At 44.7% G+C, this 17,285-nt stretch overlaps 1 protein-coding gene across 1 annotated transcript in view; it reads right to left on the minus strand.

Annotated features, from left to right (window-relative positions):
• Positions 1-127: 127 nt before the first annotated feature.
• Positions 128-17,285, minus strand: part of Grip91 (gamma-tubulin complex component 3) — a 34,269-nt gene continuing 17,111 nt past the window's right edge. Inside the window, exons 15-23 of the mRNA XM_089543385.1 lie at positions 16,392-16,456; positions 14,194-14,329; positions 12,761-12,829; positions 12,326-12,467; positions 11,176-11,264; positions 7,226-7,357; positions 5,675-5,824; positions 4,364-4,517; positions 128-3,698 (exon numbers count right to left, since the gene is read on the minus strand). Coding sequence (XP_089399511.1) covers positions 3,676-3,698; positions 4,364-4,517; positions 5,675-5,824; positions 7,226-7,357; positions 11,176-11,264; positions 12,326-12,467; positions 12,761-12,829; positions 14,194-14,329; positions 16,392-16,456 — 960 coding nt within the window. The 3' untranslated portion in view covers positions 128-3,675. The remainder of the gene's footprint in view (positions 3,699-4,363; positions 4,518-5,674; positions 5,825-7,225; positions 7,358-11,175; positions 11,265-12,325; positions 12,468-12,760; positions 12,830-14,193; positions 14,330-16,391; positions 16,457-17,285) is intronic.

The raw sequence follows: 17,285 nt of genomic DNA on the forward strand, positions 1-17,285 counted from the left end.
CGACCACCGCGGCTGCGATCGAACCCGCGTCTTTCGGGCCAGCAGCCGAGTGCCGTAACCACTCAGCCACTGCGGCGGGGCAGGCCTATATCAATAGGGTACCATGTTCTGATCACAAAGACACAACTCGCTTAAAAGAAGCATTTATAAGCTAGAGAACACCAGAAAACAAAATAAAGGTATAGCCATAGTTGGCCGGATTAGGAAGTGAAATGCGTGCATTGACAGGGTTTTGCCGCGGATCCCAGAGGATATAGTACTACTCTGCCACAGACACCAAAATGGTGGCAACCCATCCTTTTTAAAGCCCCAGCCTTTTCGGTACAGTGTTCTTTTCAGCATGGATGTCACAAATATGAACTGACTGGCGGGAAAATTTTTTTCTCTTTTATACTTTGTACAAAGCCTGCAGACTCGATTCAACATTCGCTGCATTTCTAAATGGATGCTACGTTTGATGACAATCTTGGATTTTTTTTATCCATGGCAAAAATTTTTTCATATTTTACAAAGCAGTTGCCAGAGACACTGTTAACAAGATGTCACATAAACTGTTAACAAGATGTCACATAACATCTGTCACATAAACTGTTAACAAGATGTCACATAAAAAATTGCAATTTATCAAAATGAAATACCAAGATTGTCATCGCATATAGTGGAGCTCTGCGAATGCAATAAAACAAACTGGAGCAAAATAAACAAAATGGTCATGAAGAAATCTGCGTCGCAAGGCGAGCATCTAGTATGAACACCAGAACAGAAAAACGCCATTTTTCTAGTCTCCCTATCTGCAGTGCCACCACGGTTTATGGAACAATTTTTTTCAGGCTACTTCCCCGTGAATTTCAGCAATGAAACTTCAGGACAGCATAGGAAACAAGGCATACGAGTGAATGGAAAGATGTTCAAAAAAAGATTAAAAAAAGCAGTGGCCAACCACATTTTTTTCGCTCAATGGGAGCTTTTTCTACATCCATCAGCCACGTAGCATATATTTACACAACTGCGTTTGCACTGTTTCAGTTGCTTGTGTTTTTTGTCACCTTGTTTTCAGAAGACCCCATTTTCCGCTCGCTCCTTCCTGCTCGGTGTGGTTCAGGTATTCATGCAAACAGAGACGGCTACCATGCCTTCCAATCCCTCATTATTTCCTCCTCACCGTTGCCCTGTCATGCATGGAACTTGCTTTGGCCGGCCTACAATCACAACACCAGGTACTGCCTAGGCAGTACAAAGACCTTCGTTTTTCCTGCTTGCCCGATCAACTCAACATGTTTTCTTTTATACGTGCCAGTTACATGACTACAAACATTGTACACCGAATGGATGCAGCACATTGTCCTGTAATAGCCACAAGTTGATTTAAGAAAGTTTACTTGCCTGTGTCACTGCGTCATCTTGCCATTTATGGATAGAGTTTACAATGAAGCTGACTGTTAAGCATTGAGTTCAACCTCATAAAAACAGGGCAAATGTTTTAACCTTACATTTAAATATAACAAAATTAAGTTAAAATGATGGCTTTTTTTGCCTTGGATTTAATGCAGTGGTGAATGGAAGCAAGACTGCAAGGCAATGGTACAAGGCTAATGTGGTAGATTGTGACACACACCTTCTTCACAACTTCCTGGCACTCACCCTTCAGTAGGCTATGCCACTAATACTTTAACTCATTAAAGGGACCGAACATTGAATTTTAAGCGCCCAATTTTTTTTTTTTTTTTTGGCACAACGTAAAGCTTGCTCTCTAAAGTGCTGGATTCCACAACAGTTTTGTGAGAAATGTAGTAGAAAATTTTTACCAAGAATTTTCAAATGGTGCACGCACCAATTTTTTGTGTATCCCGATACTGGGAACCACAATCAGCGAGCGCAATAGCGACTGCACTTCAGCAAAAGTGCTATACAAAAGCTCATATAAACCTCACCTGCCAGACAGTAAGAAGATATTTTTAGAATAGAATAGCGTCCATTTTAATTTCCATACCTAAAGCTTTTATGACGCAGTGATGCACCCTTGTTGACGAAACTTTAAGTAGACCGTGATCGACACTCCAAGAAACTCAAAACACTGTGATGCCATCTACCGCACTCACGTGATTGCAAGTCTACTCGAATGTAAGTCAACCCCCCATATCGCATCAGGAAAAAAAAAAAAAAGGGCGCGCGGGGCACATTCCAAAACAAAAATGTATTAGTCACTGGACTACTCGTCCACACTTGTGCCATCATCCTTTCTAGCGCTGTCATCGCTGCTGCAGTTCCACAGCATGTCGTTCTAATGTCATTGTCCAGCGAAATAAACCACTTTGCAAACAACCGCACCACGAAATCACGTGGAACAGCTGAAAATTTTGCCTCGCTGCAGCCGCCACACCTGCCTGTATCACCCGTTCAGAGACATCGGATTTGCACCCCGGCACACAGTTGTTTGTTGAAGAATGACAGCCATTTTGAATGTAGACATGAACGAGCACCGGACGCTTACCGGATCCGGAGCACAAGTGGCGAGTGACGAAGAACTACATTAAAAACTGGTAGAACGTGGCCAGCAGTCGTCAAATGCATCAGACAATGCCAAAGAGAAACTACACATGAGCGGTGCCGGCTCTTCCATCAGATACCAACATTGCCCAGAAACACTGCCGTTCCGAGGGGCGGTGGCGCCGCAACTGGAACAGCGACCCTTCCATCAACTATCGACACTTCCTTAAGTGCAGCATGCGCAGTTGAAAGTTTAAAAAATAAAATAAAAATAAGTCCTTTCAAACAAGTGCACAGAATAGCTGAGTGCATCCGGGAAGAGCCAAAATGCAAACACAAAATTGCAACCATGCTGTAGCACCCCTGATATCTCATTTGTCTCGCTTTTATTTATGTTGCCATGCTTTGGATTCAATTGTAAGTCGACCCTCCACTTCAGATTTTCAAATAAAAAGAAAATAATAAAAAGAAATAGGTCGACTAACAATCCTGTAGATAAGGTAGTTACAATAGCTAAAAGTGCAATGTCGACAATGCGAAGGGAGCATTGCTTTTCATTGTAGGGCACGCTACAGAGAGTGTAAACTAAAATAAAACATGACGAACATTCTGAAACAAGAAAACACTGTGCACTAAAAAAATAAATATGGGATATTTTACCCAGATGTGGTCACGGGGTGGGCTACAATGAAAATGGTGGGTTTCAGAGCAGGACAGTCTTTTATGAGATTTTCAGTGACAAATTACAATTATAAATTCTCCTTTCTATGATACTGCAGTGCTCAATTCTTACAATACGAGGCACAATCTTTTCATTCCTGCCATAATCTAATGACGTGTTTTGATCAGTGGTCGGTTTGTTTAAGAATTCCAGCAAGTGCCAAGTGGAATGAACCACATTTAGTGCTGTTCTCTCTTGCACCTTTACATGCTATATATAATTCCAGCATCACACCACACAGATCAGACTACTTGCAATGGCTCTGAGCAATGAGCAAGTGCCGGTGAGTGGCAGCCAAAAATAAAGTACATAATTGAAAATAAAGTATTTGGCACATTTCCGGCTCAAAATATCATTCGAACCATTAATTACTGAAGCATAATTGAAAATACAGTGTCATAAAGAGAACTAAGGTCTTCGCTCCTGCGGCAGCAAGGGCAGGGCAGGAGAAATAACCAGCTGCTGGATCACCTGAGCTTGGATACTGGACCTGCATTGTGATGACGATGATGAAGATAAATTATCAGTGGATTTTCACACACTACAGCAACACTGTAGTTCATGAGGCACGCCACGATGGAGAGCTCAGAGTTAATTTCGACAAGCTGGGCGCCTTTAGTGTGCACCAGTATCTCCACAAGGACATGAAGTGTAGCTGGGATTCAACCCATTAACACATGCTCAAGAGTCAAATGCCACAGCCATTGAGCCACCTGTATCACGGGAAAGGTTCACATTAAGTGGTTAGCAGAAGACTACATGGTCTAGAGAGATTTTTATATGCAGCGATAGGCATGAGTTCATAGGAAAATGGTTTTGAGTTAACAAATGAAATTTTTAAAAAAATTTACAACGTTGAGTGCTGTATTCATGACAACAGTAGATGTGAAAGAAGGTAGGTGAAGTTTTCAATTACACATATTTTACTATATATTGAAAAAAGTACAGGCCCCCAGAACTTTGGCTCGGCTGGAAAAGGCCTGTAGCAGCTGCTTTTCTGGGAGCTCCCTTCTGAAATTGTGTACGAGCGAAGAGCTGCTGATTCCAGAAGAGGGCAAATACAGACTGGTTGGTACATGTTTGAAGAACTGGATAAAACAGCGCAACAGAAAACGAGCAATACTAATATCCGGGGAACACTCGAGAAGGTCTCACCCAAGCACTGTCGACGACTTTGGAAAGTCATTGAGGTCCGCAGCTGTTGGTTCTGCCTCTTGTAGAACTCTGAGAAGTCCAGCCGAAAGCCTAGCCCTTGCAAGTTGGTGTCGTCGTGTCGCGACAGGCTCAGCAGAAAGTCCTGCACCAGACGCTGCGCACCCCGTATATGTCAGTGTCGAGGTCAACACATGGGGGCTGTTGCCAGCCTCTTCCGCTAAAGCCAATCGTGCGTGAGCTCCTTTTGTCATTTATTTAACACACAAACAATTCACAAGATTGTATGTAAACCTCACAGTGGCCGTACACAAATTACAGAGTACCATGCAAGTGCCATTCTGCCAAGACTGTATGTATTAAAGTTCATGTCAATGCAATAGTAACACACGGCATAAACTTCCTGTAGCATTGCATTTGTATGAACAAAAATAGTGCCCTGAGAAGGCAAGTTTCAGGCTCCAGACGGGCAGATCAATCCAGGCCTCATTTTTAGTGAACTGAAGTAAATAGCTTGTGCACGTGAAGGGTTGTGGGATGGCTGGCATGAACTTTGTATCACTTGGCACAACGATGAGCACTTACTCAAAACAGGCACTGCCATGCACGAGCAAAGGCCATGCCCTACCCTCGCATTTAAGGGGGGACACTGGTCTTGAAAAGAAAATTTCATTAATTTAGTCATAGTTATGAAATTTTCAGGGCACATGTATTTTTGTGCGCTGATTCTAGATATGTCATTTAATTTCATGTAAAACAATTTCTTGAGCACTTATGCACATTTTATGCAACTATTTTGCGGAGAGTTTTGAAGAAAATTTGCTGCAGCAAACTCGCTGAAATGTATGCCATTGGGTTCTCTTGACACCAAGGAATACAATAAGGGTAAAATTATAATCCTGGCTCTCATAGAACTCGACTAATAGGGTACTGAAGCTGCCACTTCAGAAACAGGAATACACACTTTCCTTCTCATTTCTGAAGCAACAACTTCAAAACTCTATAACTTAAGTTCTATGATAGGCAGGAAGACATTTTCACCCTTATTGTATTCCTTGGTGTCAAGAGAACCCAATGGCATACATTTCAGTGAGTTTCCTACAGCAAACTTTCTTCAAAACTCTCCACAAAATACTAGCATAAAAAGTGCACAAGTGCTCAAGGAATTGTTTTACATGAAATTAAATGACATATTTAGAATCAGCACACAAAAATACATATTCCCTGAAGATTTCATAACTGTGACTTCATTAATAAAAATATTTTTTTCAAGACCAGTGTCCCCTCTTAAATAAATGTGGCCACTGAACCAACCTGGTAGGCATCTGCGATCATTCGAAGGGCAGCCTGAGCCCGCAGGTTGCTGGAGCCACTGCCACTATTGAGCTGAGCAAGCAGCTCCTCCTGCACCTGTTTGAAGCGAAGCACTTGCTCGAAGATGGAGCGCAGCTGGGACAGCATGTCCTGCACAGATAGAGGACACACAAGAAGCACACACATTTCGTTGCCTCCAAATAAACTCACTGAAAAGAAACAAGAACACCACAACATTGCAGTCTCCTTGTCCGCGCTTTATACTGAACAGAAACTTCCATCGAAACACTGCCAACTCCGTTCCATAGGGACAAAGCACACCTGCGTATCTGGCAGTGCAACACATGGTTCCATGTGGTCTGGTAGAAAGATATACATGTTAACAGGAAGCACACCATTGGAAACACTGACTGAAGGAATCACTGACAGGTGTTACTTCAAGGTGTTCTTTGCTGCTTCGAGCAACAATGAGGTATTGTCTCATTAGCAGGCACAGTGACACGTGTTGCAGCTAATGCAGGCTCTGACCTGTCTCTCATTTATGAGGAACACTGAGCATTGTCATCTTTCAGTGGCAATGCAGCAACTTGCACAACACAGGCAACCAAAGGCCACACAGCACATCAAACCAAATCAAATAAAAATATGCACTGATGAAAATGTACTATCGAGAAAAATCATGGCACTACAACAAAACAAGCGGCATGATTTGCTGAGCCTTTCTTTAAGACTTGAGCCCACACTGAAGCGCAAAAAGGAAACAGACTGGTCAAGGGTCACGACTTGAGAGCACTGGTACTTTGCCAGTAACTGTGGCCTAGCATGAGAGATGATCTGAAACATTTTTTTTCGCATGTGTAGCATTTCTAGGAAGCCACAGCAAATTTGTCTGCCTACTCTAGCAGCCTTGACAGATGACAGGAGTGGAGATACTGAAGTGAGCAGACGAATGCTATGAACGATCACACACAAGATCACGCATTGTATTTCTCGCATCATTTACAAGTCTACCCTTTTATGTGTAAACAAAAGGAAGCAAGACCGATTCAGAAGCTTCAAAATGCCCCCAAATGCTGCTCATTCAGATTTCCACTGGCAATATTCAAAAACATTTGTTCTCAAAATAAAAACCTAGTCAAAAGTGTACCGTGCATCTTTTATCTAGCCTATCCCAGTTGTTCTGCATAGCTCCCCTTCAATACCAAATTAATAAAAATAAAAAAGTTTCAGAAATGCAAAAACAGAATGAAAACAAGCTGCAGTAAAAGTGAGAAGTGCAGTCAGTGAACGTTGAAACAGGACTAAATGAAACTTAATGCTCACTCCCATTTGCAGGAGTCTTGACATAGCAGATCACAGCACGCGGTTATCATGCAGGCTCACCAAACAGCTGAAAGCACCACTTCATATCAATACTAGGATACCACAAATGCATCCCGCACCAATGCGGAAGCATGATGACAAGTGACAGCACGTGATTCCACAGGAATGACAGCAGTTCTGTGCTACCAAGAGTGGCGAGTGTGGGTGGTGCTGATAAAAGGAGCTCACCCGTGACTCTGCGTCGACCAGGGCCCGGGACATGAGGGCAGTCAGGAAGTCGTCGTGAGCATGGATCACCTGATCCAAATCCTGTGCTTGTGCCACCTGAGATTCCAGCTCCGCCCACGAGCACTCAATCACCTGCATTCCAAGACTGGCACCTTCTGAACCCTGCCTCAAACTAAAGAAGTTGAAGAACAACTAAAGAGTCTAAAGAAACTAAAGAACAAGAACTCATTCTGCACCTCAAGTAAAATGTGCAAAATAAACTTGGTAGTGCAGTACCATGAAACCACTCACAGATGTTATTTCAAAAGTTGTAAGCACAGGATAAACAAAAATCTTACCTCTTCACAACACACTGCTCTTTGCATAGGTGTGCGCTTTATGCGTGCATCCATGATTTCTATCTATCTGAGCTTGTTCAGCACTTATTTCTCACACTAGAGTAAACCTTTATTTAAAAAGCATGAATAACAATTTGGCATGATATTTAGGCAGCAAAAATCAGATCCTTGTTTAAGGCTAGCTCTAAAATTGAAGGGGAACCCATCCAGTCAACATTAATGATAGAGGCCAGATACAGCACCTAACACCTTACAGGGGACCTGTTAAGGGAAGCAGCATGATCAAGCGGAACATTTTGTTACTTTCATGCCAAGCAGGAAAATAAGAATAGATGATCAGCCATTTTTCCTGTCCTATAGACCATTTCATCTAGGGCGCAGCCATTTTGGGGAGGTGGCGCCGTCTATTTTCTGTTCTTGTCCCTAGCGCCAGCTGGTATGCACGCGCGCGCATTTGTGCTGCGCCCACGGTGCAGTACGGAGGCGTCGCAAATTGGCGTTTCAGAGCTTCTGATTTTTTTGTGCGTGTGTGTGTATGCTAGAAATACGCCTGGGTGACGGGAAAAGCTTTTCAAGCAAGACTGCCGCCGTTCGGTTTAGTGATGGCCGGAACTCCATCGAATTATGGGCAGGAGGCACTTTCACCGTCGTTCAGATGATTGACCTAGGCAAACGAAATCTGTTTACGAGTTGTTTGTTTGCTCTAGTGCACAGTAACGGTCGCACCACTATCTACGACGGCGGTCAAAGAAGCGACACAGGCAGCCGCCAAGCTTCTTTTATGCTATCTGATCGAGTTCGATAGAGTACGATTACCGCCAGCATAACAAAGTCACTTCATGAATGTTTACGTTAGCCGCACTTCACTTTGCTTAAATGTGCGTGGTGCGCAGACGTGAACTGTATTGTTGGACCACTCACGGTGATGAATTTCTTTCGCGAAAGCTGACCCGTATACACTTCACAATTTCAGGCAGGTATCTCTGCGTTTCAGGTGGTTATCACTTCGAGATAAATGCTCGCCTACGAGCAGGTCTAGGTGGTAGTTGCGAGAATGTTTACTAAGCCAGAGCGGGCAGGCACCGAACGAAAGCACTGTCCAGGCTAGTTGACATCGCGTATGTCATCATTGCTTGCTTGGGGGCTTGGCCACCGAGCGAGCGCGAGCAATGACCGTTCTCGCTGCCTCGCCGCTTTTTTCCACGTACGTGTCCACTCTTCACTCGTGGAAAGAAAAGTGTTGCGGCCCTAAATGAATGTCCGCACTGAATAGAGAAAGTTAGATGAGAGGTTGCATGGGTATTTGCCACGCGGGAGTAGAACTTCGCCACGCCACCCGCAGCTCGATTGTGCTTTGGCGAGCAAGCGCGTTTGCGGTCGTCGTTAAGCACGCTATGCGTCTTCACACAATTTTTTGGTATCTTGACGACTGGTGCAGTGAGCACGCTCTTTTGTTTCTGCCAAGGCCCAGTTGTTCGCGGTAACAACACTGCTGCAACAACATTGCTTACTCGGCAGTGCTGTAATATCGCATATCATTTGCTGTCAAATTTAGCATGCAACAAAAACTTTGGAGAGGTCTTTTTTCTGCTTATCTGAGCTGTCTACTTCCATTGCTCAGATTTTGTGACCTTCATACTTGTCTGCAGGTCACGAGCTGTACAGGCATCCAAGTGTTGTCACTGACTGGAGTGGGCACACGTCCGAATGCCACACATAATTTTTTATTTGCTAGAGAAGAAAGCATGTGACATCAAAGAAGCACAAAATCCTCTCTGTTAACGCTAGCCAGCCAAAGACATCGCTCGTCTTCATCTGACGGAAAGCGATGCAGGTGGAACAAGTCGCAGCCGCACTGACGCCGCGGCTGTTGATGCTGTGCTCATGGCTCTGCGCTAGTTTTTTTCGCTTGCAATAGCTGTTGGTGCAGCCAAAAACAGCGCAGTGTTATCCTGATGACCTCGGCTCATGATTCATGTTCACAGTCAGCGTCAGAACACGTAAAAACTGTTTTCTCGTGCAAAAGACAGCAGTACACGAACGTCACTCAACGCGTACTTCGCCGCCCGCGCATACCAGGAGGAGAGGAGGAGGAGAAGCGGCGGCGCGCGCGCGCCGGTTCGAGGCTATTTTCCTCCTCGCGCCGAAAACGGTCTATAACTTCTGCTCACTTCCAACCTTAACTTGAGAGAAGACATCTGGTCCTATGTGTGTAAGATCCAGGCATGGCTTCAAATAAGCAAACTGCTAGAATGCTATGTTTCCAAGAAACCTTGTAGAACGAAAAAAAAAAAAAAAAACGGCCTTACCCATCATGCACCGCATATCAGATTGCTCCAAAGCCTTCTGAAGCAATGCAGGCGATTTCTGCACGTTTCTTTAGCAGCACCATCAAAATAACAAAATACAGTAGAACCCTGCTGTTGCATTTTTTTTTGTAGAACCGTGAAAAAAAAAACGTATCCAATGAGAAGTGTAGTAACCGGGCACTGCTTGAAAAAACAAAATGTACATCATTGTCTGCTGTTTCTTTATTTCTACTAAGGGCAGCATGCTTCTCTGGAATTTTCAAGGCTTTGTGGTAGCTCTCGCGATCGTTCGCATGCACAGAAAATCCTAAACACCCAGCGACAGCTCTCTGTCTGCCTGAGCAGCTGTCGATGAATAAGACCCAGCAGCGAAGAGGGCAAGCACACGGAGCGGGCGGAGTGTGGGTACGCCTGCGCGCCTCTGTGCTGTTTTCGCAGCAGCTGCTATATAATTCTACATAATCCTCATCTGCGCAATCAAGAAATTGCATTTTTATGCTGCAGGAGACAAGAAAAATGAGGATGATAGAAACATGCATCGGAGCCAACCCACACATCTGTGTCGTGCAGCACTTCCCACGCGGAGTTTGCCGCGGCATAGTTTTGTTCTCGTGCCTTCGGTCTCATTCGCGCTTGGACCATAGCTGTGATGGAACTGCACTAAAAGCTACAACAGAATTCATGCTGCCCTTAGGTGCACTCGGCATCGGTGTGGGTGTAACATGCCGAAAGCTGCTGGACGCGGTGGTGGCCAGGCGCTGATGGAATCGTGTTCCACTTTCGCCAGTACGCTGTCGCCATTCCGTGAGCGTTAAATATAAGCTGTCAAAAAGTCCGGCACGGAGTAAACCACCTTTGCAAAGTTGCCAAAGTGACATTCAGGAGATAGAATGTGGAACACTGCCACAGTTGCAATGTAAGTGGCTTATGAAAATGTAAGAAATATCCGCACTGTGACTTTGGTTTACATTGGTTTAATTTTGGTTTCATTTACACAATTTTTTCCTTAAAACCCGAAAGCAGGATACAATTATTTGGAAAAAACAAGTATTTGACTTTAGTCACAGCCAAAGCAATACAAATCATAGAAACAATTAAAAGCATACAGTATAGCAGTTCCACACAGAAGACTGCCAGTGTGCTTAAGTAGAAACAAGCCACTGCCCTGTCCCCTCTGACCATCGTAATGGGGATCAACTGTACCAAAAACGTGGTGCGATGTGCACAAAGGAAGGCTCGTGAATACAGCATGATCTCTACAAAATGACATTGACATCGTCTGCCTGCTCCCAGCAGCACTCACCTCGAAGACCATGTAGTACTGGACCTGCTGCATGAAGTGCATCATCTCCGAGAGCACCATGTGGCACTGGTGCAGCACAGGCTGTATCTCTGCACAACACCGGGAGACAACAGCACTGCCAAAGGGCACCTCTGAAGCCAGTAAGAACTGCCAGTGTCTTTTGTTGCCAGTAGCAACGTCATTATCACTGACCTATGCACAGCCATAAGGTTACCAGGAAAGCCACCGGCTGAGGGATATTTGTCCTGGTCATCCTCTCAAGCCTGGACAAATTGTTCAACTTAATTGTTCAACCCGATAGCTGCATAGCTCACATTTTTATCCAAGTGGATTACTCACTTAAGATCCTCCTGCCAGCAGTTTCAATATGCATGACATCCTTGCCAAAAAGGACTGGTTGCCATTGTTTTGAAGCAAGTGGCGGTGTAGTGTCGCCTCAGAGATCCACACCCAAAAACACAGAGACCCGTAGTTACACTATGCGTTGGTTGCTGTTAATGCCTTTAAATCGAGTTTTGTACCCTTTGTGCATGGTATTGTTTGCGAGCCCCTACACATCTGTCTGCACACAGCGAGACATCCCTTCGGGCCATCTAGCAGGTGGTTAGATGTTTCCTCGCAGGTGTCTCGAAGTAGCAATTCGGACATACAGTTGTCACTTCCAGTCTGGTGACACGACTCCACCTCCAGCCAATAAGAATTATTCGGTCTGGTGATATCACTTTCCTCCAGCCAATGGGAATTATTATACACTAAAACCTCGTAGATATGTTCCCGGTTTATACGATTTCCCGATTCTTACGCTCAAAATCGCGGACAATGAAAATGTCCCAAGGAGTTACACTGTATTTTTCCCGGTTAATATGTTGCTGGAAAACATGATTCCTCGGCTCATCCCGTGGGCATGTCCTGGCAAATTAGTGCCAGCGATGAAAAATTTTAAGTCTTCCACCTTGATGCAAAGTAAATCATTTAACATTTTCGGAACGCTATTGTAAATCTCTGCAGAGATAAGCCGCTTGCGGCACGCTACAGTAATTTTGCTTAGATCCGCTATCATGCTAATGCTAAGCCCTCTAATAGCAAAGCAAAGGACACCCTAATTCCCTTATAAAGAACTCTTCCTCAAGAAGTCGACAGCACCACCTACCAGCAGCGTGTTGGCGGTTCTTGATTTTAAGGTTGACCATCTGCTGTTTCCAGGCAGCTGTAGCTACATACTCCATGTGCTTGACCCTCCAAAGGTGATTGAAGAGCCGTAGATACACCGACATGCAGTATGGTGTGAACACCTGCATACATGCTACAGCTCAACCATTCATTCATTTACTAGGCTCCTTGCTAACAAAGATACACATTAAATGCAGTCAGATTGTCTGAAGTGCACCCCATGCAATTTTAGTGCTTGTGCGGCATGATGAAACTCAAGTCTGTCGATGGAACTCAGAGGCCACAGTCTAGAGCTTACCATCATCACTCAGGCCCCATATACCGGATTCTCGCCAAAATAAAAAATGCCCACACAGAACTGCTAGTCTTTCCCAGCCCGTATTTGTGAGTGCAGTGATAAACTTGTGCCACTTGCCATGCCAATTGGTCCATCAACACGGTAGAAAAGGCTGAACGCGTCCCAGCCAGTGTCACCAGGGTTAGTCTGCAAAAGATTGTTACAGTCAACCAGACTGTCACCACAACAGGTCGCAACGTACGGAGTGTCTAAGTCTCACACTAACACCTAGAACTCTCAGCAACGTGCCAGCTCAATGAGCTAGTATAAGTTCTCTGAGTGCAAGCTTGAGAAATGCTCAAGCATTGACACCCTCAAACCTTCTGGATTAAGGTTCATTGAAAAAATACTTGATCAAAAATGTTAGGCACACAGTTCAATCCCCTTATTACCAAGGTAAGCAGGCAGAACAAAATGTCAATACCACTGAAAGTATTTCGAATTTTCTATCCACTTTTTGGTCAGTCACAATCTGAAAAAAGCAGCAAAGCGGACAGTGATGGCAAGAGAATAGTTTATGGTTTATTGGGGTTTAACATCCTAAAGCAACTCAGGCTATGAGGGACGCCGTAGTGAAGTGCTCCGGAAATTTCGACCACATGGGGTTCTTTAACGTGCACTGACATCGCACAGCACATGGGCCTCTAGAATTTCGCCGTCATCGAAATTCAGCCGCCGCGGCCGGGATCGAACCCGCGTCTTTCGGGTCAGCAGCCGAGCGCCGTAACCACTGAGTCACCGCGGCGGGGCTGATGGCAAGAGAAATATACCGGCAATATGAATAGCTTTCTACAACTACTGCACCAGAAGTCAACTCATAACAAACTTTAAAGCTCAACCTAAAGGCAAAAAAAAAACACAACAAAGCAAAGTGCACTCACACTAACCAGTTGAATGGCATGAGTTTCCTTGTGTAATGCGGTGCATGGCTACAACAACATTATATACAATGAAAGCATGTTAGCAGAGCTTGTATGGGGTATCGCTGGTTTGACATACCCTCATTCGAGCCTAGTGATTGCACATATCTGCGCAGGACAGGACAAGAAAAGAGACATGTTCACATCTGAAATTCTCTTTTCATGTGTCTTTGCTTGTCCTATCCAGTGTAAATTTGTATGAGTGCAAGGATCGAATGAGACAAAGTGCCCTGAGGTGACCCGAAAGCATGCAGTGGAGCCCACACAGAAGATGCTGCTCTTTATCAATATGGCTGCTAACACACACTCCACACTTCATCCTTGTCTTCTGTTCACCCGGCAGTCTGAGGCATTGCCCCCCCCATGAATAGAGACTTCGATACCCGTGCATGTGACCTGCAATGGCACCTACCACCCGACACGAGATAAAGGGGTAAAATAATGTGCACTGTGGTGAACAGAAAGTGTCATAGGGCTGGCAGCACAACGGAGGTGGAGTGAGCACGAGAAATCCTGACAAAGTGCAATACGTATTGTTGTCGTTTAGCAACAGATGGCATTTCACAAAAATAATTTGTTAGCTTTCCTTACATCGAGTAGCCTTATCTCCAGCCGCTTCAGTATGTCGGGGTCCACAAACTGCGCATTGGTGGTGCGCACAGCTTCAGCCAGCGCCTCTCTCAAAGTGTGCTCATGCAGGCATTGCACGGGCTGGTTCAGGTGCTCACTGCAATAGGAACACCACCACAAGGTCAGCCAATGACAAACATGAGCTATGGAGAAAAACATAACATGGTCTCAAGCAGTGTCTCAAATGACTATGGTACGGACTGGAGGCATACCGGTTTCATCTGGAGGCTGGAAAGGTCCTTCCCATGCACATGGCAAAACGCAGTGCTTCCCTTGGTGCCTCTTTTCCATGCTACATTCTTTGGTTGTCTGCTCAGGGTCATTACAGTTCAGTGCTTTCCCTTCTGACTCGTATCTCTTCAGTTAAAAATTGAGGGGGGGGCACTTTGTTGACCTAAAGTGCAGTGAGGCGAAAGCCATAAGCGCGGTGTTGCTGCTTGTGTCGCTGATGTGTGGATAAGATGTTAAGCTTCGCCTCTAAGAGTGGAACACGACAGCGTTTTGCAATGCTGCCAGGGAGTCCACAGAACGCCATCGCCCATTCCGCTGTACGCCTTGTTCCTTGGTAAATTGGTTTTTGAGGAAAGGAAATGTATCTGTCTCACATATCTCAGTGGACACCTGAACCTCGCCATAAGGGAAGGGAGGAAGATGGGAGTGAAGGAAGACACCATATTCACTAGACCCGCCTTTGTTCATTCCAAACCATCGAGCTGGCATGGCCGAAGTGGTTACTGTGCTCCTCTCGTACTCCGGGGACCCTGGATCGATTCCCCAACTCGACCAATTTCTTACTCAGTTTTATTTATTTATCTGGTCTGATTAGAAAAATTAAATAGGCTAATTGGTTAATTAAGCAATTAACTAAACTCAGTTCCACTTACTTGGAGCATCACTATACCATCCCTTTAAATGGTTGCATGGTTACTAGCCAAAGTACAATTGGCCCTGTTTGAAATTCGCGCACTGTGATGTCACGACTATTTCCACTAATTGAAAAGCGTGACATTTCTGTCGACAACTTCTGCTTACAACGATGAGGCATTCCTTAACAAGTCAACCTCCATGCCATAGTGGTCAAAGTGCCATAGCACTCTTAAGCTTCTTCCCTCCAGTTTGTTTAAGGCTTATGGGGTACTAATATCTCAAAGCGACTCGGGCTATGAGGTGAGGGGCGTCGTAGTGCAGGGCTCTTTGTAACTCAGATCTTCAATAACAGAAATAACTCCTCTCAGCTGCTTCTCATTTTCAAAGCGACTCGGGCTATGAGGTGAGGGGCGTCGTAGTGTAGGGCTCTTTGTAACTCAGATCTTCAATAACAGAAATAGCTCCTCTCAGCTGCTTCTCATTTTCAAAGCGCCTCAGGCTATGAGGTGAGGGGCGTCGTAGTGCAGGGCTCTTTGTAACTCAGATCTTCAATAACAGAAATAACTCCTCTCAGCTGCTTCTCATTTTCAAAGCGACTCGGGCTATGAGGTGAGGGGCGTCGTAGTGCAGGGCTCTTTGTAACTCAGATCTTCAATAACAGAAATAACTCCTCTCAGCTGCTTCTCATTTTCTCAGCTGCAATGCATTCCTACAGTGAACTCCAAGCATTTATTGCCAAAGAAGCAAACTATAACCAAAGATTTCTTTTATAAGGCTATCTTTTTCAAAAGCTTTGCATGTGGACAATTCATGGCAAGAAATACAGCATTTGGGCAATACACCTGGCCGTATTTCACAAACGAATGCTCAACAGGTTTGCACAAACACCAGTTCAGGCAGGGTTTAAACTGAAGATCTAAGCTGCCCATGGACAGAAAATGTATGCTACAGAAGTCAATGAGTCAATGAGCGTACACTGCTCCATATTTTGCACAACAGAACTGAATAAACAAAAAGGGCAAACTGAGGACACACACAGCACGGCATCCCTCTGGCAGGTGGCTGTCCCATCTGTACGGTGATCCCTAGCTTAGTTTTGTGAGTGCTGAATTGCTGTTCTTTTGCTGCACAGGCGCAGTTAGCTTTCTTATATATTAAACAATATACATGAACAGGACTCCTCTTTCACTTGACTAAGGCTCTAAGCCCTGGTTTTAGGCCTTGATATGTAGCAACGTCAACCGAGAGTGACATCACCATAGTGTGTGGCAGGTCACGCTTGTTCGACTTACTCCAGGACGTCCATCAGCTGGCGCACAAAGTCACCCTGACCCAGCAGAAGAAACTGTCGCAAGGCCTGCACAAACACAATCAGCATGAACTTATATCACTGATCTACCAAAACCACTGCTACTTTCAAGGTCAAGTAGCTGCCCTGCAAATGCTACGCAAGAGACTGCTATAGGAAAGTAAAAGAATATCTGATCCTTGCACTCAGAAACTCCTTTTTTTTTATGAAGGAATGTGCAACTACCTTGCCAGCTATAGAATGAAATGGCACTCAAGACAACAGCACAGCAATGAGCAGCAGAACTACTGTGTCACTTTTGGAAACAGGTAGAACTTTGCCCCAGCCCAATCACAGGCTAAACTAAGCAGCAATTTTAGCTAGAGGTGGAACTCGGTGGTTCACCGCATTTTCATACCATGTTAGCTTGCAATACCTGCAATGCCACAATTTGTCAAAAGGAACTGAGGTACAGCGCCACCTGTAACAGTACCAAAATTAACAACATACTTGTTACTCTTATCCCTGCCAACAAGGTTACCATTCTACAGTCCTTGCTGCATCACAAGAACTTGCACTGGGAGAGCTAGGGCCTTAAAGCCAAACACCATGGTAACTAACTGCACATGCTACATGAAAATAACATGCACCGCCATTCAATGGCTGATCCTTCACTGGGCTGCGAGAGAACATGCCTTGATAATTCAGCTCCAAAGGTGCCCTAATGCTGGTCTTGAAACCACAATAACAACCACAGTTCAGTTCAAGTAACATAGAAATATCTACACTGACTTCACATTATTGCAGCTGAAATAAATCCACGGCCTGCATTTACACCCATTTCCGAAAGTAACTGCATCTGCAAGGCAGAAATAAACAGCATGCAGTGATAAAACCA

This window comes from Amblyomma mixtum, chromosome 5, assembly GCF_055824585.1.
Source record: "Amblyomma mixtum isolate Tamu chromosome 5, ASM5582458v1, whole genome shotgun sequence".
NCBI classification, from domain to species: domain Eukaryota; kingdom Metazoa; phylum Arthropoda; class Arachnida; order Ixodida; family Ixodidae; genus Amblyomma; species Amblyomma mixtum.